Raw genomic sequence first — 24117 nt, forward strand, 5'->3', positions numbered from 1 at the left:
CCCAGTCAGATGTCTGTCCAGCCTCTGTTTGAAGACTTCCATTGAAGGAGAGTTACTATATATATATATATATATATATATATATATATATATATATATATATATATAATATTATGCTGCCCATTTGTGAAAGTGTTTCATTGACCCACATACACATCCGTTTTAATAAGCGACCCGCGAGATTCCCAGCATGTCTCATTCTGATCAGTTTCGCGGGTTGGACCAGCGTCAATCTGAATAACTGGGACAGCCCTTTAAATGAGGAGGCATTGCTTATGCTCAATACTGGCTCTTCTTCACCACGGTTGTGACCCACCCCCCCTTCCCGTCTAGAGCTTTCTGGTAAGTTTGTTTTTCACCCTCCCGAGTGCTGGATTCACAGGTACACCGCTCAGTACTTTTACATATTGTCCTCCAGACTGCTTCTATTCATAAAGACAAGGGAGCCAGGAATCTCTCGCGTCTGTGTATGCTGTGTATAACATGTCGCCCCCTGGGCAGGTGACTAGTGCGCTATGATTGCAGACAACATCATGGAGAATTCATGAATCACAGACTGTCCCCTTTTTCTGTTTCCTGCGCTCAGCGGTGGCTGTATCTGATTACACAGTATCTCATGACACTGTCATTGTGCTGCGCTGATGTGCCTGTGCGATTATCAGCCCCGCGGATCATCTCTCACCATGCGAGCCTCTCTGCAGGCCGCTACGTTCATAATCTCATGACTAATACTTACATTTGACAGTGCAGAAAATGCATCATGGGTTATTTGCGTCCAGGTGGGATGTTGCCGTCTATACATCTCATCATAAAGACGCTGGATTATACATTTAAAGGGACCATGGCAGAAAGTCTCATTCATCAGAATACCCCTGATTTATACCATTCACATGACATGAATATAACTCTGCTAACTTGCCACAGACACATTTTTTTATCCGCTGCTGCATGCTCCATCCTGGTTTAAAGGACCAGAAAATTGTATTTTTTTTCAAGAGCGCCCCGCTCCTTCTGGCTCCCTGCTTACGGGAGTGACAGTGCGCTCCTGATGATTAACAGGTCAGACCAGCAGCGTGGCTGAGCCGTTGGCCCGAGCTTTGCACGGTCTCTCATGCTACAAGCAGATAAAGCTTTGCCTCGATATTATCGGAGGAGGGCGTGGTGGACTGAAGAAGGATTCCGAGAAGCGCTTGCAAGGAGACCGGCCACCTCTGATGGACTGCAGAGGTGGCCAGTAACCAAGTCATAAACTATAGAATTAGAAATCCATCCGTTCTTGGGAGCGGAGAGGAATTTTAATAAGAGGTGAATTGCAATGTTGCTTGTTTTTACAAGTACTTTGCTACTCGTTTAAGAGCCAATCCTTTAAGGCGGCATTTGCAAAGCATGCACATAGGGTCTGATTAACCCATCGGAGTGTGTATATCACTAAGCCATCATAAAAGCTATGCAGTAAAACAGTGCGGTATGCATTTTTGTACGATCGAGCCTAATGGGGCTGACATAAGGAGATATATATGTCCTACAGAGACCATTAAAGTCACTTTCATAATAGTGTATATTGGGGGCTGCTGTTTGTGCCTTATGTATAGTGAGCGCATTCAGCAGGTCGTATATACCTAGAGGAAGTCCATGTAAGTAAATCGCCATCTCGCTGCCGGGGTAATCCAAGTAATTATAGGTTTTTGTGAGTTATGCCCTTTGTTCTCCACATTTAGCTGCAGGCAGATTCCGAAACCTGGATACGACCATGGAAAAATGCTTATAAAAGTGGCGAGCATGGACAGGAGTGCACTGCATGGGCATGTAAGGGGGTAAGAGCCGAGGGGCACTGGATGGCGCAATTCAGGGGGATGGATTGGAGCAATAGGTCTTTAAGGGAATCTGTCACCCCCTCCTAAACTGCCACCATAACTTTGCATAAGCCAATCCCTGTATTACAAGAAGGTCTTGTATTATGCGCCTTACTTAAATTTCAGTGTGTTAAAAATCAATGCATATTAGCCAGGACTAATCCGGTCGGGGTGTTGATTACTCCACACCAGTGCTGCTTTGGTTCTTGATGGCAGATGGCGTTATCACAGCGCGCTCACTACTGATTGCTCTCCCAGTGCCGCCACTGTTGGAAGCGAGCAGCTGCAGGGAGGATAGAACTTTATTTTCTCCCTGCAGCTGCACACCCATAAGACTGCTGAACATGTATACTATTTTTTCATTTGTTCTTCAGAAGTGAGTAACTTGTATCCTTAACCGACATAGTGCCTTTCTTTGTGACAGCGGTAATCCCTATTGACAGTGGCCTCTTTCAGCAGGATAATGCCCCAGCCAATGTTCAGGAATGGTTGGAGAATCCTGACCAAGTGATGAGTCGTCTCCAAATTCCCCAGATATGAGTCCGATTGAGCATCTGTGGAATGTGCTTGAAAAACCGGTCCGTTCAACGGAGGCCGCACCACACAAATTGCAAGATTGTAGGGATCTGCTACCTGGCGTCTTGGTGCCAGGTGTCACAGGACGCCTTCCGCGTTCTTCTGGTGTATTAGTGATGAGCGAACTTACTCGGATAAGATGTTATCTGACCATGCTTGGGTGCTAACAGACTGACTTCAGAGTGCTCAAAAATTTTGTTCGAGTCCCTGCGGCTGCATGTTTCGCGGCTGTTCAACAGCCACAACACGTGAAGGCATTGCCTAACAAACCGACGATCCCTGCATGTGTTGTGACTGTCGAACAACCGCGAGACATGGAGCCGCGGGAACTCGGACATGTTTTTCGAGCACGCACCTTATTCGAGCACATTCGCTCATCTCGCATGTCTCCATAGGTCAGACCTGGGTTTTTTGGGGGAGAGGCACGAGGGTGACCTGTAAAAATTTTGGGTGGTTTTAAATGTTCTATCCAATCAATGTAGAAAGGAGTATTAAACAGACAGTGTCGCTTTTCGAAGAAATGTCTAATGGCACCTCCATCGGGAGGAGAGCTCATCTACATGGCTTTTTATCCCCATGGATCACTGGCTAACATATAAATCCCTACTCCAGAAGAGCCCTCTGGACATGGACAACCCCTTGAAACTCACCTTAGAGCCTTTCAGCACCTCTCGGGGGTTTTTCGTGTTTGTTTTTCCCGGGCCTCCGCACATAGCCTCCGGGTAAATACGCGGATCGCAGTGTTGCCTATTGAGCTCGGCGCCATTGTCACGTGCAGACACATTAATAACCGCTTCTTTCTCTCCTTTTTTTTCTTTTTGTGAGTTTTCATATCTTGTAATGATTCCTGATTGAGCTTTCAGACATTACAGCCGCCATTTCCTCTCCGAGAAGCCATTTCCGTGTGGTTCCGACCCATCTGTCTGTCTGTTTTACAGCAGGGATTGCTGTACATCTCACTCTCTCTTTATTATATTTGCGCTCTTGATTAGTTGACCGGTTTATTACGCCTTTTCTTCATTTAAAGGGAACCTGTCCTTGTTAACCCCTTCTCGTTTCCGTTTTAGATTTTCCATTTTTTTCCCCTCCCCTTTTTCCCACAGCCATAGCTCTTATCTTTCTGTCCATATAGACATATGAGGGCTTGTTTTTTTTGGTTTTTTTTTGCTGGACGAGTTGTACTTTTGAATGATGCCATTCATTTTACCTAATAGTGTTCTCAAAAACTGGAGAAAAAAAAATTCCAAGTGCAGTGAAATTGTGAAAACAATCCAACAATAATTCTGGCTTTGTTTTTAGGAATTGTTTTCACAGCTTACTTTTTGTGGTAAAAAAGACCTTCCAATATGATTCTCCTCATCAATACGATTACGTCGATACCCAACATGGCCATATTTTTTATTAGTTTAGTGGTGGGAAAAAAACCCAGAAGTTTGTAAAAAAAAAAAAAAAAATGGGGGTTGTCTCCATTATCCGAGACCTGCATCTTTCTTTATTTTTTGCGTCTCATGGCTTATTTTTTGCAGTGCAAGACGACATTTTATTTCCATTTTGGGATAGATGTGACTTTTTTTGATCTCTTGTTACAGCATTTTTTGTGGCATTGCGGCGACCAAAAAAACATAATACACAGCCATTTGGATTAGAGGAACTGTAGGATGGGTAGCGTTGCATCTCAGAAAGATGACACAAGTTCGGCCTCTGGCTGTCTCATACCCCGAGTGTTCTCCATGGGGAGATGGGAATAAGTTGCTGCCAGACGCACCTCCGCGAGAACGAAGAGTCAGGCCTGTTAACATGGCTGATTCCTGACTCTTTAAAAATGAATGACGTGAGAACTAAAGACGTTCCCTAAAGCTCAGCTCCACGCCAAAATACGTCACTTATATTCCATTTAGAACGGAAGTGACAGTGCGCTTGCTCCATTCATTCCGTATAAGGCTGCCGAGCGCTGCACCCTTTTTTTTTTTTTTTTTTTTCCCCTCTAGATAACTTGTTTTCTCTCGACAACCCCTTTAAGAGGTCTTCGTACACCTTAGATTGGCCGGATCCTGCTTAGACCTGTTGACTCCTCTTGGATGCATGTGGACACTTTAAAGCGCGCCGTGCATCAAAATATTGAATGCTTCTTCCCTTTGTGCAGTAAATGATTAACAATGAGACCATTGTCACCCGTCATACATAATCAACCGGTCACATCCTGAAGTGACGTCGAATTGCAAAAAAAAAAAAAAAATTCGAAACTGTTGCGTGTGGATTATATTCAGTCCCATTGTCACGTTTAAAGGAGGTCTAATCTTTTAGACTGGATAGCCTGGTGTACTTACGAAATCCTTATAAGAATTACTGTATAGCGTCCAGCTCGATCTGTGCTCTTAAAATTATACTAATTTGCGTACCATGCAGTCACTCTGTCATGGATTCTCAAAAGTACACCGGTCTCATCAGGACTAGTCTAGGAGAGCTATTTAAAGTGACTGTCAGCACAGTTTTAGCACCTACAGTCCTGGCAGAATGCAGAAGAGGAACCTGGCTCTGTCACCAAATATCACAGTACATACGGCAGATGTTATTAAAGAGACTGTCAGCATAGAATGACAGTTCAAACCAAGTTCAGGCGCTCGGCGCATCATGGCGAGGCCAATCCTCTATATACACCTTCCCGCCTGCTGGTTTTCCATCTCCAGTATTTTCTGTCTCTATGAAGCTAGAGCTGTCAATCAAATAAGAGGTGGAGGGGGATAAAGAGAAAACGAACAAGTAGGTGCAAAGGTGTACTTAAATGTGTGCCCCCCCCCTCCCTTCCCGAAGCACCCAGTGCCTGTGCTTGGTTTGAACAGTCATTCTATGCTGACAGTCTCTCTAATAACATCTGCCGTACGTACTGTGATATCTGATGACAGGGCCAGGTTACGTTTTGTTCAGATTCTCTATAACTTGTCATCCTCTTTATTTGAGTGTGCGATTCCTCTTCTGCATTCTGCCAGGACTGTAGGTGCTAGAACGTCCTTTCCCCTCACTTCGTAGAATGCATTGCTTGCAGTCGTGAAGTAGATTAGCCGCTTGAGATCTTTTTCATGGTTTGTTTTTGCCTTAATTGTGAACATTGCAGCCCCCCCCCCCCAAAAACAAAAAACAAAATCCTTTCTAAATAGGCAGTTGCCTGATCTTGAGTTCATACGGGGTGACGCTGCCTTGTGCGCTCTGTTTGCCAGGCTTGTGGTTCTAGCAAATCTCTGTATTATGCAGTGTTTGCTCTGTGGAGGGATCCTGACAGGTGGACACGCGTGTGTGAGTGCTCCCATACCCTCCTGTTTGGTATCTGCTATTCTTTACTAGTTTCTGGACGATGATGGGCATCACTGCCAAGGAGATGCAGTGACATAGATCAGTCCTGCAGGTGTCCTGGGCGCCAGCTTCCGCCAAGCTCTTGATCTCCTTCTATTCCATCACTGCTGGCATCGGTGCCTGTGCCAGCTCGGACCTGATTCAATCACATGAATCGGCCTCATGTCTTTAGCGGCTTATTCAGTTGGCACCAGAGTGTTGTGATCTAATGGATCAGGGCAGGCCTAATTCTCGGAGCGGGGAAGCAAGTACATCTAGAAGTATTATACTGTGTTTGTGTTCTGGCACTTGTCTTGGCATGACCCGCTGAGTACTAAGCGGGTATGTCAGGCCTGTGACAGCCTGGGGTAACATGATCAGCTGTTGTGCTTGGCCAAGGTCATTGTGCATGGCTACTGCAATGTCTCACACCATTTTAATTTGGCTCCTGGGGAGAGTAAGACAGCGATGATCCTTACTTTACTGCAGTGATCAAAAACTGCTGCGAAATGATTGCGGGGGCTTGTAGTTCTGCAACTGTTGAGCTGCTGGATGTAGTGATGGATACACAAGAACCAATCCTGCCAATTAGCCCAGATCGAAAATGTCCAGATCTGTTGCATGGTTTAATTTGTTTTTATTTTGGGTGAATTGTCTTCATATATTATCAGTGCACCCATGCTTTCACCCAAAACCAGAGTAAGAGCTTGGTCCTGATTCCTTCATCTCCCCCATAACAAGGTAAAACGGCTTTTGATGCACATACCAGTCAATTCTGTCCCTGTAACTTGCCATCCGTTCTTTTATGTGGGTGGTTTTTACTTAATTAGCATTCTGACAGCATTATAGGTGCTGGAACTTCCTTTGTCTCATTTCCAGCTTGCCTTACTCCAGCCATTGTCCAATGTTTCGCTTACCCCGAACTGAAGGTTCACTTGTCTGTTCTGTCTGTATGCACTTTGTTTCTCTGCTCCTGCGTTCGTGTCTTAGACCTACCCCGGCTCCCTGTAATCTGTTTTTCAGCTGCCAGAGGTGGATTGCACTGGATAACTGGCGGTGGATGGCATGCGAGAAGGGAGACCCATCGTGGCCACCACTTTGGAGTGATTTTTCAGACACAATGGATCTTCATTACATAACTAACAAAGTTGCCCTTTGTACTATAGCATGTAAAGGTGAAATATAAATTGCATTACTGCTCTAGATAATAAGAAAAAACATGGATAAACTTGGCACATAATTTGGCCAATTCATGATGCATGCCCAGTAGCCAACCATAAGGTGATTTGTTATTGCTGGGAACCTACCTAATGTGAATTCACATAGGTCACCTTGTTGTTGCCTGCTGGGCATGCATGAATTGGCCAAATTATGTGCGAAGTTTCTCCATTTTTTTCTTATTATCTAGAGCAGTAATACAATTCATATTTCATATATTTCATGTTTACATACTATAGTTCTACAGAGTGTTATATATAGAGATGGCTACTCTTAGTTTGCACCTGTACGCACCAGTTTTCTGTTTGGAAGTCACGGTCAGCCTTTTGTTATTCATTAGATCTTTTTTGATGGCCCAAACTGGGTCGGTAAATAGTGAACAAACTGTTTCACAGGAAATGATAAACGATCATAGAATGTTAGAGTTGGAAGGGATCTCCAGGGTCGTCGTGTCCAACCCCCTGCTCAACGTAAGATTCACTAAATCATCCCAGACAGATGTCTGTCCAGATTCTGTTTGAAATGGTGAGTTCCCCTTTAATGGAAGTCTTCCAACAGATGTCTGTCCAGCCTTTGTCTGAAGACTTCCATTGAATGAGAACTCACCACCTCTCTTGGCAGCCTGTTCCACTCATTGTCAAAAAGTTTTTTATAATATCTAATCTGTATCTTCTCCCTTTCAGTTTTATGGTTATTTTAGGTCACTTATCTAAATTGTATGAGCCCCCATTAGGCTTAAAACAAAAGAAACCATTGATTTTGACCTGCTACTTTCCAGGCCCAAGTCTTGGCAGTAAACATACTTGCAGGACATGTTGTTTTTTTTGCATTCCCCCTTTCTTTCCTGCACTGGGATTAGCATCCACTGATAAGACCTGTCGCCATCACGTCAGCGACCGCGGTCTGTCGTCTCGCAGAGGTGGTACGCCAGGAAACATTCTGGGGCGGACTTAGGAGGCTGAACACATAGTCTGATTAAAGGCTTACCCCGTTGGTATAAGCGGCACTGCCCTTTACTTAACAGAGGTTGATGCTAGTGATAATATCCCAGAGGAAACTGCTCAAGCCTCCCCGAAAACTGTTAACTATTTGCGGCCAAAAAAATGGTAAAAATTCGATATTACGCGGCACACGTTATTGCAGGAGGCAGATGGGGTCACATTGACCTGACGTGTGCCGTATGGTCCCGTGACAGCGCTAGCATCCCGCGTTATATCATCCATTGCCAGGGATCATAAAGTTTCCAGATTACGAGCAATATAGCGATTAATCGCCAAATTCCCACCATAGGAAAATGACGCTAAGGCAAATCGAGAATCCCTTTAAGGAGCTGTCTGCTTTTTATAATCCCTTTTATTAGCAGGATTCCCCCCCAATTTTTTGTTTCTTACTAGTAACAGTAATCAACTGTGATTAATGTGGGAATCCTGCAGTAAGCATTCAAGTTCCCTGCAGTGCCCCCGCAGGAGAAATGAAGCATTGCACTGCGCTCATTGAAATCTATAGGCTGCTTTCATATGCATGGACGCGACGGGTCCTCCAAAGAGGAAGACAACCGCCGATAGCTATGATATTCTATGCGACCCCACATGTCGTTTTTTGTGGCGTTTTTAGGATTTTGAGGTGCGTGTTCCAGGTGTGCTTAATAAAGGTAGAAGCATCACAGAAACAATTTTTCACGCTCATTACGTTCTATGGGTGAATAAAAACGCTGCTAAGATGCGTGTGAAAGCGCTCCTTTTTTGTTTTATATGCATTTTTCCAAAAGACGTTTTTGATGCCGAAATGTCCGCAGCAAATACTATTAAAGGTGATGTCCAGGGTTTTGAAACCAAAGCTTCTTTTTTTTCCGGATATAGCACCACCCCATAGGTCATATGTGGTATTGCACAGGTGTTTGATGTATCTGTTGTCCATATAGTTCAAGAATATAATAATCAGGCAATGTATCTATGTCAACCAGTTTGGCTCATTCTCACAATGCATTTTTATATCTTGCATTTTTCTTTTTTTTTTTTTTTTTTTTTTACCTCTATGCATTTTTTATATGCAGCATTTGAATTCTTCTACATTTACTGCAATTTTTTTTGTTAAGATTAAAAAAAAAAAGTATAAAAAAAGACCACCAAAATGCACTAAAAAAAAAAAATAAAAAAATAATCAGCAGAAATGTCCTTCTCTTTGCTGGTACTGTAAGCTGCAGCATTTTTTACCCTAGAAAAAAAACATGGCAAAAATGCTGCGTGTGAACAAGCCCAAAGGGTTCAGTACCTTTTTTATACATAACCTTCTATGGAACCATAACACGGAAATAGATCTCTTTCTGGCAGAGAGTGCAGCAGCCTAAACGCTGGGGTGTAAAGCTGACAGACCAGTTCTTTACATCACATCTTGTGAATTGGTGAAGTCGCAGTAAAAGCTACGCCTCCAAGTTTCTTCTCCATAACTTCACAAATTGGTGACGCAACACTTCCTGAGTGAGGCCACAGGGGGTGGCGTAGACCATCCAGTGAATCCGCGGGGGGGCGTAGGCCGCCCAGTGAGACCGGGAGGAGGCATAGGCTTCCCAGTGAAACCGGGGGCAGGAGGAGGCGTAGGCCACACAGTGGGGCCGGGGGGCAGGAGGAGGCGTAGGCCGCCCAGTGAGACCGGGGGCAGGAGGAGGCGTAGGCCGCCCAGTGAGGCCGGGGGGAGGAGGGAGCATAGACCGCCCAGTGAGGCCGGGGGGAGGGAGGAAGCGTAGGCCGCCCAGTGAGGCCGGGGGGAGGAGGTGTAAGTCGCCCAGTGAGGCCGGGGGGAGGGAGGAAGCGTAGGCCGCCCAGTGAGGCCAGGGGGGCAGGAGGCGTAGGCCGCCCAGTGAGGCCAGGGGGGCAGGAGGCGTAGGCCGCCCAGTGAGGCCAGGGGGCAGGAGGCGTAGGCCGCCCAGTGAGGCCAGGGGGGCAGGAGGCGTAGGCCGCCCAGTGAGGCCAGGGGGGCAGGAGGCGTAGGCTGCCCAGTGAGGCCGGGGGGGAGGAGGTGTAAGCCGCCCAGTGAGGCCAGGGAGGGGGAGGAGGCGAAGGCCGCCCAGTGAGGCCGGTGGTGGAGGCGGTGTAAGCCGCCCAGTGAGACCAGGGGGGCAGGAGGCGTAGGCCGCCCAGTGAGGCCAGGGGGGCAGGAGGCGTAGGCCGCCCAGTGAGGCCAGGGGGGCAGGAGGCGTAGGCCGCCCAGTGAGGCCAGGGGGGCAGGAGGCGTAGGCCGCCCAGTGAGACCGGGGGGCAGGAGGCGTAGGCCGCCCAGTGAGGCCGGGGGGCAGGAGGCGTAGGCCGCCCAGTGAGGCCGGGGGGGAGGAGGTGTAAGCCGCCCAGGGAGGCCAGGGAGGGGGAGGAGGCGTAGGCCGGCCATGGAGGGGGAGGAGGCCGCCCAGTGAGGCCAGGGGGGAAGGAGGCATAGGCCGCCCTGTAAGGCCAGGCGGGAGGAGGCGTAGGCCGCCCAGTGAGACCAGGGGGGAAGAGGCGTAGGCCGCCCAGTGAGGCCAGGGGGAAAGGAGGCGTAGACCGCCCTGTAAGGCCAGGGGGGAGGAGGCGTAGGCCACCCAGTGAGGCCAGGGGGGAAGGAGGCGTAGGCCGCCCTGTAAGGCCAGGGGGGAGGAGGCGTAGGCCGCCCAGTGAGGCCAGGGGGGAGGAGGCGTAGGCCACCCAGTGAGGCCGGGGGGAGGCATGAGGCCGGGGGGGAAGGTGTAGGCCGCCCAGTGAGGCCGGGGGCGTAGGCCGCGTGCTGTAACACTCTTTACAAAATAATGAAATATTTACAGATTGGGTTATTTATGTGGGGCCTTACATGGTCTGGATCTTCCTGTATGTATCAAGCTAGCAACCCACCCATTCACTTTTATGGACGCAGCTATTATGGATGGAAGTCCCATGATTAAAGCGGTTGTCCATAGAATAGTTGATAACTTACTGATCGGTAGGGGTCGAACACGAAGATGAGCAGAAAGTTTTTGTAAGGCTATGTGCACACGCTGCGGTTTTGGCCCTGTGGAAACGCAGCAGTTCCGCAGACATGGTACAGTACCATGTAACCTTATGGGTTTTCAAAACCGCAGTGCTCACGCTGCGTTTTTTCCACGCGGTTTTGCTGCGGTTTATAAACCGCAGCAAGTCAATTGTTTCTGCGGATTTCGCTGCCGTTTCACACCTTTAACATAGTAGAGGTGTGAAACCGCAGGCCAAACCGCAGCAAAACCGCAGGTCACTTTACCTGCGGCTCCGCGGTGAAAAACCTGCAGGTGATTCTGCAGTGTGTGCACACAGCCTAAAGAGTTCTTTTGCACAAAGCCTGGGTAAAGCTTCAGCAATCCCTGATATCTACCCTCACCACTAGGTGGAGCCACTGAGTCATAGTCATTACATCCCAAGATTTCATATACAGCCCTGGAGGTTACTTTATGCCAGGCTGGGAAGTGTCTTGTGGGCGGTAGGGGGTTAAATCCGACACCATTTTTGCTCTGCTGGACCCTTTCCAACTGGTATTGTCGACTTACTGGAACTGGCTGTGAAATCTGATCTGGATGAATGATCGGATTTGAGCAGGTATTTATGTAATGACCCCTGCTGCGTATGTCACATCCCAACGGTGAGTTTATCTGTGTCTGTGAAAATGGCGACGTGATTTTTTTTTTTTTAAATTCCTCAACAGCACCAGAACGGTATGTGGTCATATGTGGTATTGCACCACCACCATATTGATGGGTTACATTCTCCTGGCCGTGTTGGGGTGTAGGGTGCTGTTTGCAGGGACAGACACTCGTGGGAACTCACAATGTGGTATAACAGGAGCGGCCATTGTTTTGTCTCATCGGGGCCCTGGGTAGGGGAGAGAGATTTTTGTGTACTATCACATTTCCTGTTTTTCCAGATGAGCCGTCCAGCTTTTCCTACAGGTGAAGCAACCTTTACCAATACTGGATTAGTGCAGAAGTTGGGAGGGTCAGGCTGGGGCACATGTGCATCAGGTCAGGTGTGAATGCCCGCTCTAAGCACACAGTCCTCTCCCCGGGGTGTGCCTGCTGTGAACAATGACCTAGTTACATCTTGTCTGTGGACACAAAAGTCCGGAGGTGGATCTAATACTTTTAAGTGTCCCCCAGCACCCACAGATAACATCAGGAAAGTGACGTATCAGGCTTTTCGAATTTCAACACCCACTCCTATTATTTTTAAGGGACATAAGCTGCTGCCAGAGGGTCTGGCAGAGGCTTTCTCCGTAGCCAAGCACTCCTGTTTACAGAAGAGTGGAGAGATGGCTTTCTGCCAAACAAACATGCAGCCAAGTAAGGGTCCCAGAAATTAGCCCCCAAATCCATGAGATAGGGGATAACTTTCCAATCAATAGGTCAACTAGATATTTGTAGAACCAGGGCTTCCAAGAGCACTGGGCAAATGGAGTGGGGGCGATCATGTGCAGTGCCGTTCCTTTCATCCTAATGGAGGTGCTGAAGACCACCTGATAATTTACCACCGCTCCATTCACACGCGGATTTGTAGGGTTCCAGCAGTCGGACCCCCAGCGATCATAAAGTTTTTATTATGATTTGAGCTCTGTTTAATTTAACGATCCAGAACTCCAAACCCTCTGCATTAAATGTAGAACTAAAAGATATTATATCTACCGGCAGCCACCACAAGAGGGCGCTTGCATGCTAATGTACATTGAGCTGTCTGCAGTAATCTCATTAGCTCCCTCTAGTGGCGGCTGTTGCACCCAAACCTCATATCTTTTAAGGGAATTTGGGGCTGTGTAGCAGAAAAAAAGGATCACTGACAGCTATAAATTATATATGTTGATGAACTGGCACAGAATTTTAAGTAAGTAGTAAAATGTGGTCGGTTCGAGGTCTACTGCTGCCATCGCTAAATGAGAAGATGAACGCTGAGATAAGTGATGGCTAACGAGTAGAGATGACCAAATCTGCGGATATTTGGAAGATTCGATGCTTATCTATCCCTCTGGGTGGTCCTCTTCTAGGAGTGGTCTTCAGCTCTTTCATCTCTACCTATGGGCAGTCGGTCTATGCCCTATGCCACTACCCCTTCCCTCTGGGTCATGTGTCCTTTTCTTCTTGGTTCTGCCGCCGCCGCAGAAAACATTAAAGCCGAGCGTCTGATCTCTCCGGAGCCGCGGAGGTAAACGTTTGCTTTGCTAATTATAGTGGTTGCAGGCGGCGGTGGCCACCATTTATTTAGATTGCACTGAGCCAAGTAACCAAGTTTTGGGTCAGAAGAAGTGCTTGATGTGTGCGCTGCCGGCCCGATGGCTGCTTTCTATTGCCTGAAGTATGTGGCTGTTTGACTCCGCAGTAATGATCTACAATTTTTATGCAATTAGAGCAGTAATTACAGATTTGGCAGACGAGACACAACTTTTCATGTGCTGCACCGATGTACACGCAAATGTACTTCCCCCATTGCAGCTGAAGAAACGTCTGTGTAACCGTATCTGGGATGTATCGCAATTATAGGACCGGTCCTGCCAGCAATGGCTGCCGCGGATTACTGCTTGTCGGGGTCAGATGTCCCCAAGCTGGTCTGCCCCCCAGGAGGACTCTCATATTTGGTGGCCAAAGCCACTAATCGTAGGGAAAACCATCCAAGTAGTCCTAATCGTGCTCACTTTTTTTTTTTGCTGTCTTTGAATGGCATACTGACTCAAAGGGTATTCCCATCTCCAAGATCCTATCCCAATATGTAATAGGTATAATAATTTTAGCAAATACCTCCTATTAGAAATGTAGTATAGTTCTGCTGATAAGCTATGTCGCTTACCCCATGTGCAGGGCATTGCAGTAGCTTAGGTGTCCATGGTTACAACCACTAAGAGCGAACTGTCACTATATGAGTAGTTGTAACTATGGATAGTTAAGCTACTGCAATGCCCTGCACATGGGGTAAGTGACATAGCGAATCAGAAAAACTATACTACATTTCGGCCAAACGCTACAGACAGCTGACACTCCCAACTTCCCCGTGTACAAGAACGGATGGAGATGTGAATGGAGCCTTAGCAAATGCTACGATCCGTTAAAGCATTGACTCGTTTACTGCTATTTAATCAGATGGATGCTGCTGTCAATCACCTTCGGTTGCACTACAATGGAGCGATCGGCTCCTGAAGACGCCGCAAAAGTGGTGAAAAATCGAGGAAGGGGAGGAAAAAAAATAAAGTGCAAAAATGTAAAATCGCTCGCTAAAGGGTTGAAAGTAACTGAGGATTGTTGCTTCCAATAGGGGACACTAGTGACCCCGATCTTCCTCTATGAAGAGGCTACTGGCGTATTTCTTGCACACTGCGAACAGTCAGTGATTGACACCTGTCGAGTGCCGCCCTCTTGTGTATGTTTTTGGTATTACAGCAGATATGTTTTTATTCTTATTTATGATCCTCTTTTTCTGATTGACCGCACCTAAAATGTCTAAATCTTCTTTAAATTTTAGCAAATAACGATAGAGGTAAGTAATAAAAAATGTGTGCCTATTAAGACGATATTATTTTTTTGTTGTTGCCCCTCACCAATGAGTGTGACATGGGCTTTTACGTAAGCAGACTGGCATTGAGCGTATATCCGCTCCTGGGTTTTATAGTGTCTGCCACATGTAGACCAGAGCTGTGCCCGGACCGGAGCATTATCAATAAATAATGAAGCTTGTGAGAAAAGTGATGCAGTGTGAATGGTTCCTGGAAACCTGGCTGATTACATCCTCTGCTTCCAGGAATATCTAGTCACGCCACACACCACAAAACTACCATCCGCCTGCCGAGATCACCAGACACTTATCACATTTTGCAAATGCATTTTTTTTTTTCAGACATTTTTACATGTCATATGAGGAGAAACAACAAAAAAAATTCCACATAAAATAGCACTAACGAAACCCTGTGTATATGACCTACTTTTAACATTTCACTATACACTTAAGACTAAGACCTGTCCGCTTAAAATGGCGACAAAACGCCTTGTGTGAACCTGTGCACTGCAGCTTTGGTGGTGACTATAGACTTACACACACCATCAAGGTAATATTCTGTAAAATTTACCTCACGTTCTTTATGATTAAAGATGGTGGTTCACATGGGATATCAGATTTTGGTTACAATTTTCAGAAAACGTGAGGTAACTTTTGAAGAATTTTGCAGATCTCACTTGAACCGCCATCTTTTAATCAGATTTTAGTTACAGTGTGAGGTAAAGAATGTCGCAGATCGCATATGGACAGCCATCTTTGATCAGATTAAAAACAATACTGATTTGTGAGGTAAATTTGAAACCATATTGAATATCTCATGTGAAGTGCCATCTTTGGGATAAAATCTGCAGAAAATGGGAGATCAGTTTTGAAGAATATTGCAGACCCCATGTGAACCGCCAGGGAACCTGTCACCCCCCCAGGGCGTTTTTACGTTAAAGAGCCACCTTCAGCAGCACCAAGGCTGCATTCTGTGAGGGTGGCTCTTCTGTTTCTGACCCCTAGTAACGCTGAAATATTGACTTTTATAAATAGGTCCTCAAACCTGTAATGCGTCCCATAGGTATGGTGTGTCCCCCTGTATCAGCCGCCTCCCATCCATCCATCATGCCTGTGTCTTGCGTCTGGCCACAACCTCCCATCCATCCATCATGCCCCCTGTCTTGTGCCTGGGCGCCGCCCACCATCCGTCCATCATGCCCCCTGTCTTGTGCCTGGGCGCCGCCCACCATCCGTCCATCATGCCCCCTGTCTTGTGCCTGGGCGCCGCCCACCATTCGTCCATCATGCCCCCTGTCTTGTGCCTGGGCGCCGCCCACCATCCGTCCATCATGCCCCCTGTCTTGTGCCTGGGCGCCGCCCACCATCCGTCCATCATGCCCCCTGTCTTGTGCCTGGGCGTCCCCCACCATCCGTCCATCATGCCCCCTGTCTTGTGCCTGGGCGCCGTCCACCATCCGTCCATCATGCCCCCTGACTTGTGCCTGGGCGCCGTCCACCATCCGTCCATCATGCCCCCTGTCTTGTGCCTGGGCGTCGTCCACCATCCGTCCATCATGCCCCCTTGTCTTGTGCCTGTGCGCCGCCACCTCCTGTTTTGTATGCCGGCGCCTGTGCTGTGACAAGAGTTCTCGGGCATGAGCAGTGCGCGCTGCCCGAGAACCGACATCAGGCTATTGCGCCTGCGTGTTGCTGAGGGCCCAGATCCCGCCCCGCAGTGTGTTATGATGCATACAAAACAGGAGGAGGTGGCGGCGCACAGGGGCATGATGGACGGATGGTGGGCGGCGCCTAGGCATAAGACAGGGTGTATGATGGACGGATGGTGGGCGGCGCCCAGGCACAAGGCAAGGGGCATGATGGACGGATGGTGGGCGGCGCCCAGGCACAAGACAGGGGCATGCTGGGCGGCGCCCAGGCACAAGACAGGGTGTATGATGTGCGGATGGTGGGCGGCGCCCGGGCACAAAACAGGGTGTATGATGTACGGATGGTGGGCGGCGCCCAGGCATAAGACGGGCATGGTGGGCGGCGCCCAGGCACAAGACAAGGGGCATGATGGACGGATGGTGGGCGGCGCCCAGGCACAAGACAGGGGCATGATGGACGGATGGTGGGCGGCGCCCAGGCACAAGACAAGGGGCATGATGGACGGATGGTGGGCGGCGCCCAGGCACAAGACAAGGGACATGATGGACAGATGGTAGGCGGCTGATACAGGGAGACACACCATACCTATGGGACGCATTACAGGTATGAGGACCTATTTATTAAAGTCCATATTTCGGCATTACTAGGGGTCAGAAACAGAAGAGCCACCTTCAAAGAATGCAGCCTCAGTGCTGCTGAAGGTGGCTCTTTAACTGAAAAACGCCCTGAGGGGTGACAGGTTCCCTTTAACCAGTTTTTAGTTAAAATCTGCACAAAAAAAAAAAAAAAAAGTCTGAGGTAAGCTTTTTTTAAAGATGGCGGTTCACATGATAACTTTTAAAGAATATTGCAGCTATCTCCCATTTTCTGTAGCTTTTGACCCAAATATGACTAAGGCTGGCTTCACATTAGCGTTTTTTTGTGCATCGCGCGCGTCCATGCGTCATGCATACCTGTGTTTTGCATGCGTTTGTATTGCGCACGATGCGCTGCGGAAAAAAACACTAATGTGAAATTAGCCTAAAGATGGCAGCACACATGAGAGATTTTTTCAGATTTACCTCACAAAATCTAGGTTTTGTAATCTTACCAAAGATGGTGGTACATATGGGATAGTGGTTCACGTGGGATCTGTTTTTACTAGTTCTAGGACCCTTTTATTCAGCCCCCCCCCAGCTTTATAATAGGGGTCCCATTTCAGGTCAGCCCTGTCGTTTAGGAACATGAACTCCTAAGCCACATGAGCGTTTTTTGCATTGATGGATAGGCCTCATTCAGACATTTTTGGCCTCCATTAGCAAATGGACTCAGTTGCCCATAGCAACCAATGAGTGCTCAGCTTTCAATGCTTAAACTGTTGTGATGGAATGAAAGCTGCGCTGTGATTGGTTGCTTTGCCCATTAGTGGATACCCTTTTGTCAGGCAGGGGTCCCCCATAACTTCTTGTTTGCTAATGGGAAAGCCTAAAATGGTAGCTGTTGGACTGTGACTGCGAAGGTCTCTGTTCTGGTTGTAACGCTCCTGACATGCTTGGGTTATGTAGTAATATATGGAGCGGATATGGCTCCGGTGTAATGAAGCTTGGTGTATTGCTAATAATTTATCTTCTTTGCAGTCAGAGGTTTCCCGCGAGGCATTCTCGTGTCCAGGTTTCATATGCCGAATTTGCTTACATACTGAAAACCCTGTCAGTTTTTGTGGGTCTCCCACAGTGCGGAGGGTTTACCGTTCTCCCAGAACAGGGTCAGAATCCATATGCTCCGGAGCCGCGTGTTCGCCCCCCTGTTTTGATTTATTTCCTGTCACACAGACCTAATTCCGTGAGACGTAAAGTTGAAGGGGTGCCAAAGAACTGCCACCACAGCCTAACCCCCCCTACAAAAACCGCCTCATGATTCTCCGCTTAACCCGCGCGGCTAGCGCCTCCTTTCGACTTCGCGGCGTATCCTCCAATATCACATCCATATCAATCACACAAGATTTTATGCTAACGAGGAGCTCGGCCTCCTCCTAACAAGTCCTCCACATCTGGACGTAAATTCCTTCCCTGCGCTGAGGTCACCGGGACCCTGGGTATGGCACAGAATGAGGTCTGAGCTTTACATGGGAAAGGAAGAAAAAGCCGGGGGTCCCCTCCTTCCAAGATGTGTTTCCGATTTAATTGCTTTGGATTAAAGCCACGTAGAGTGTTTTTGGGGGGTTTTCTTAACTCCATGTCCGCCGGGTGATGCTAAATGCATATAAAATGGCAGAAAAACACAAAAAGACGCTAAAATCATGTAATTTGCTGCCAGATTCTGGTCCAAGAAAAGCGGACTAGCGACAGATATGGCCGCCATGAAACCTTTTACCCTGCAGCCCCTTTTATTGTTGCGTTTCACAGCGTCACACTTGGAGGCAAAATAGCCTTATGAAGGACCTTGTTAAATTTGCCTACACGGCAAAAAGGTCGGGCCAAAAAGGCGAAATACACTGACATGAACAACAGTCGATCTGTTATGGAAATCAATAGGGAGAGTTTTCCAAACATTTTTGCTATTTTTGTGGGTTTTTTTTTTTTTTAAATTCTTTTCTTTTTAGAATATAATCTTGCACAGTCCTGTCAATTAACTTTAGTTGAATTTGGTCCTTTAACAGTGCGAAATAATGATCCAGATTTTCTGCTCCACTAGGATACTAGAGTACCCTTGTGCAAACATTTTGTGACATTTCTAAGAGTTGCCATTAATAAAAATAAGCCAAAATCTGAATAATAAAAACCAAGTCACATTGTTTAGTGAGCCTCGAAAAGGAAAAACGTTTACTAATAGATGATGAATGGCAAAATTACAAAAAAGATTTTTTTTTTTCTTGATACTGGTACAGGAGATGGGCGCTTTTCTACTGAAAATCTGTGCAAATGCCCGACTCAATTGTGCAGTTGGTTCTGCAGATATCGTGGCCACCGATTTTTGAAAAAAGTGGTTTCGAGAAATACTCATTAACGTTTTCCGTACTGATAACATAAAGACGCGTTCATTTACGATCAATCAGCTATTCTAGGACCATAGAGCGATCCTTCCTCGTGCTCATAAAATTCCTGTATAGCTGCTCTCTCTTCTGCAATGAGATGTGTCATCTCGAACGAAGTCGGACAAACGCCGCTCCGTCTTCATCCTGAGTTTGCACGTACATCTCCTCTTGCTATCCAATAGTCATTTCCATCACGTCCATTACTGCAAGAATTGGCATAAATCCCTCGTAAAAGATAATTATTGCCAAAAACGTACTTTGTACCCGAGTGAAGATGTTTCGGAGGAAAAGTCCAAAAGAGTGAGTTGAGCAATTTTTGTTTTCATTTTACGTTTCTGTTCCAACAAATCCTCTTCCTATTAGATCGCTGATCAGTGTGAGGTTATTGCTAAGGGTCATAATACTAAGGACAGTTAGTAATTTTTTTTGGTAAGCATTTAAAAAAAAAAAAAAAAAAAAAAAAATCTATTGGGCAAGTTAATCCAAAAGCTAAGAGAGCCTACACGCAAACAAGGCCCGATGGAATACCTCATTGTGCGCCGCATAGTCCGAACGAACCCTGAGCGAGCGTCGTAGATGGTTCCCTTGTGTGTATATATAATTTTTTTTTCCAATACGCTAGACTAGAAGACCCCCCTTAAATGGGTAAAATTGCAACAAGCAAGTTTGCAATTTATTTCTTATTCAAGATAGGTCCATTCTTGACAATAGAGTGCCTCCTCCTGCAGTTTTTCAGTAGTTTTTTTAGGCAAGGAGCTCACACTTACAAGTTGTTTGCTCTATAATTTGTAAGTGCTGCTCCGAAGCTGGACGGATCCAGTGCTTATGGCCTCCTTCGAGGCTGTAGAAACAAAGCCGCCTCTGCTTGCAGCTTCAGGGAATGCTCACTTTGGGCCAGTGCTGCAAACTCTATCAATCAGCGGCGCGCCCTCCCCTCCAGCAAGCAGGAAGTCAGGAGGAAGGGGATCCGTGTGCTCTTGAAGATTGACCATGATGCAAACCACTTTACTGCTCTTTCATAATGCGAAAATGGTTATAGGTGTGGATATGATTTTTTTTTTTTTCTACTAAGAAGCTTGCATTAAAAAAAAGGACAAATTCTGGATTTTTTTTTTTTTTTTTTTGAACTATTGATGCAAACTATGACATCATGTGAATTTCCCCAAAAAATAAATTAATTAAAAGGAAACGTTTCTGTCCAGGATCCATCTGTACAACTAAGGAGGGCTATGTGCAATTATAGAATAAATCATCACCCATTTGAGTGGGCACATTGTTTCCTGCAGTGGCTGCTACATAAAAACCTTGTGGTTGGGTTACAACAGCCAGTGGTAATTATCCCACTGCCAGCAGCAGATCCTCGTTTAGTAAAGGTGCAACAGAACGATCCATTTACCACGAGAACGGTTAATGTCCTCTAATAAATGTGCAGATACTCGGCCTCCCGTTGTATAGTAGTCCTTGCCAGTAGGAGCGGAGCACCGTTCCCCCGCGGGCATCCTGCTACCCTAAATCTTCACTTTCTCAGTATGATCGTTTTATTTTGACCACAAGCCATTTATGCCGGTTTATTTCCAAGGGTGATATGATCCCTGGTCTCATTTGTATTCAAGATCCTAATGGAAAAGGAGGGTGGGAAAAAAAAAAAAAGCCTCCTCTCGGCTAAGTTAAATGCATTGTAAGGTGTCCTCAGGGTATCCGCAGTACTAAGTGCGGCCCGTCCCCGTGCTGTAGAGGCAGCTCATTAAGGAGCCCAGCGGTGTCATTATTAAGTCTCTGTGTGCGGCTCTGGACTAATGCTAATCACCTGTGTTTTCTCTTCTTTTTTTTTTTCTGCAGCACCAATGTGGTGATGAATTATTCAGAGATAGAGTCTAAGGTTCGAGAGGCGACCAACGATGACCCCTGGGGACCTTCTGGGCAGCTCATGGGAGAGATAGCCAAGTAAGTAATGGCTGATTTCCTGGGAGGAGTGAGACAATTCTTTACCAGCTACAACATCTCTGGAGAATGGAGGGCAGAAGCTGGAAACTTTCCTCACCCCCATGGTCTGCGCATAGAATAGAAATGCAATTCTTGTTTAGTTTGACAGCTAGGGATGATCCTGCTGCTTTCCTACCATGGAGTACTCACACCAGCGTGTCTGCTGTGCCTTCACCTGACACGTTTTGCACTTTTATGTCATTATGTGATCGGTACATGTTCTCTATAATCCAAACCAGTGACTTTCATCAGCGTTTCTTACATGTCCTCATGTTATGCACTTATGTGGTCCAGCAATTAAAGGTTAAATGGATTGTTCGACAGCACTTTTGAAGTGGCACCATGGTAAATGCATGATCGGTAGATATCATGTACCTGTACTAATATCACTAGATAATGCCACGCACAAAGGTCCAGGTGTTGGCACCCTTGAAATTGTTCTAGAAAATTAAGTATTTCTCCCTTAAAGGTATTGCAGTTACACATGTTTTGTTATACACATGTCTATTTCTTTTGTGTGTAGTGGAACAACACACAAAAAAAACATTAAAAAAGTTAAGTTGGACATAATTTCACACAAAACCCCACAAATGGGCCGGACAAAATTGATGGCACCTTTCCAAAATTGTGGGTAAACAACTTTGTTTCAAGCATATAATGCTCGTTAATACTTACCTGTGGCAAGTAACAGGTGTGGGCAATATGAAAATCACTTGTGAAATCAGATCAGATTGAAGGGGAGAAGTTGACTCTGTTTGCATTGTGTGTCTCTGTGTGCCACACTAAGCATGGAGAACAGAAAGAGAAGAGAACTGTCTGAGGACTTAACCAAAATTGTTGAACAATAACAACAAACTCAAGGTTACAAGTCCATCTCCAGAGATCTTGATGTTCCTTTGTCCACGATGCACAACATAATCAAGAGGTTTACAACCCATGGCACTGTAGCTAATCTCCCTGGATGTGGACGACAGAGAAAAATTGATGAAAGGTTGCAACGCAGGATAGTCCAGATGGTGGATAAGCAGCCCCAATCAAGATCCAAAGAAATTCAGGGTGCATTAGTGTCAGCGTAAACTATCCATCGACATTTGAGTGAAATGAAATACTATGGCCAAGACCCAGGGGGATCCGACTGCTAGAGTGCAGATAACCAAAATGTACGTGAGTAAGCCAAAATTTTTCTGGGAAAGTGTTTTATGGACAGATGAAAACAAGAGAGAGCTTTTTGGTAAATCACATCATTCTACTGTTTGTCAAAAATGGAATGAGGCCTTCAAAGAAAAGAGCATAGTACCTAGAGTCAAATATGGTGGAGGTTCAGAGATGTTTTGACGTAGTTTTCCTGCCTCTGGCACTATGTGTCTTTACTATATGCAAGGCATCATGAAAGGATTTTGGGTCTCATAGAATCGTCTCAATGTAGTGCCCAGCATCAGAAAGCTGGGTTTGCGTCCTAGCTCATGGGTCTACCAGCAGGACAATGACCCCAAACATACTTCAAGAAGCACCCAGAAATGGATGGAAACAATGTGCTAGAGAGTTCTGAAGTGGCCAATAATGACTCCGTATCTAAATCCAATTGAACACCTGTGTGTGAGAGATCTTAAAGTTGCTGTTGGAAGACGGCGCCTTCACATATGACAGACCTGGAGCAGTTTGCAAAAGAAGAGTGGTCCAAAATTCCAGTTGAGATGTAAGAAGCTATTGGTGGTTATAGGAAGCTATTAATTGCAGTTATTTATTCCAAGGGGTGTGCAACCAAATATTAAGCTGAGGGTGCCAACAAGTTTGTCCGGCGCAGTTCGGGGGTTTTGTGTGAAATGATGTCCAATTTGCGTTTTATGTCTCAATTTTTTGTGTTACAACACACAGAGGAAATAAACGTGTTTATAACAAAACTTGCATAATTGTAATAATAATCTGGGAGAAATGCTTCATTTTCTGGAACAATGTCGGCCATGACTGTATATCCTCTGCCGCCATATGATCAGTGCCACTTTCCCCCAATGTGAAGGGGACCTGTCCCGTCGGATAATGCCATGAACTTGTAGATGTAAGGTTAATCGCGTTAGAAAGGTGCCCTGCCGTCTTACTGAAAGTCTGCACCCAGGATAAAATGAACTTTATTCCTCCCTGGAGCCGCCGGCTTTTACCCATACAGGCTTGCCGGTGCGGGTAGAGTCACCGACATGACCGGTTCCCTTTAAGTCCACATATTCGCTATGAAAATGTGCCGCACACTTAATTTTCTGCTTGGAAAATCTACGCAACTTGTAGACGAGACTTATAAAACTTGTCTATTTTGGTCTGGTTAAAGTCACAGCAAATACAACACTTGTGAATTCGCTCTAAAGGGCCTGTCACACTAAGCGATATCGCTAGCAATATCGCTATAACGTCACTGTTTTTTGAGATGTTATAGCGATATCGCTATGTCTGATACTTACCTCCGACCGCTCCCCGCTGGTTATCGCTGATCGCGAGAGAACGGCCTGGGCCGTTTCTCGTCGGCCACTTCCTGCTGTGACGACGAGCGACGCGTGGACGCGGGCGGGAGGACGTCAGGATCGCCTCGTCTGACAGGTAAGTAGCGACCCCCCGACCCCTGCGATGTCGCTGGTGAGATCTGCCTGTGTGGCAGCTCACTAGCGACCACTTAGCGATGTACCAGCGATCCTGACCGCGTCATATCGCTGGTCGGGATCGCTGGAGCATCGCTAAGTGTGACAGTACCTTAAGGCCGATTTCACCGCAATGTCCACACCAGTCATGGCTCTCCTATCCCAATCTGAACAGTGTCCGCTGAAGAGACTGATGAATGCAGCCTTATTCCCCCCTATTTTTATGGCAGTCATTATCCTGATATCGCCGATCCCGGTCTTTGCGTAGAGACCCATCGTTCAGTTATAGTCGGGCTTTTGTAGGAATTGCGCGGTCCCAGCTCCTCCCATACATGTGTACTTCCTATTGATGACGTGCATGCTTTTAATTT

At 46.5% G+C, this 24117-nt stretch overlaps 1 protein-coding gene across 2 annotated transcripts in view; it reads left to right on the forward strand.

Moving 5' to 3' along the window:
* The window catches only part of CLINT1 (clathrin interactor 1), a 72380-nt gene that overhangs the window by 7887 nt on the left and 40376 nt on the right, over positions 1-24117 (forward strand). For both annotated transcript variants that reach the window (XM_073567873.1, XM_073567872.1), the window contains exon 2: positions 20979-21083. In XM_073567873.1, the coding sequence (XP_073423974.1) occupies positions 20979-21083 (105 nt within the window). The remainder of the gene's footprint in view (positions 1-20978; positions 21084-24117) is intronic.

Source organism: Dendrobates tinctorius, unplaced genomic scaffold (assembly GCF_039654945.1).
Source record: "Dendrobates tinctorius isolate UK_male_01 unplaced genomic scaffold, ASM3965494v1 ptg000020l, whole genome shotgun sequence".
In the NCBI taxonomy this organism is placed as follows: domain Eukaryota; kingdom Metazoa; phylum Chordata; class Amphibia; order Anura; family Dendrobatidae; genus Dendrobates; species Dendrobates tinctorius.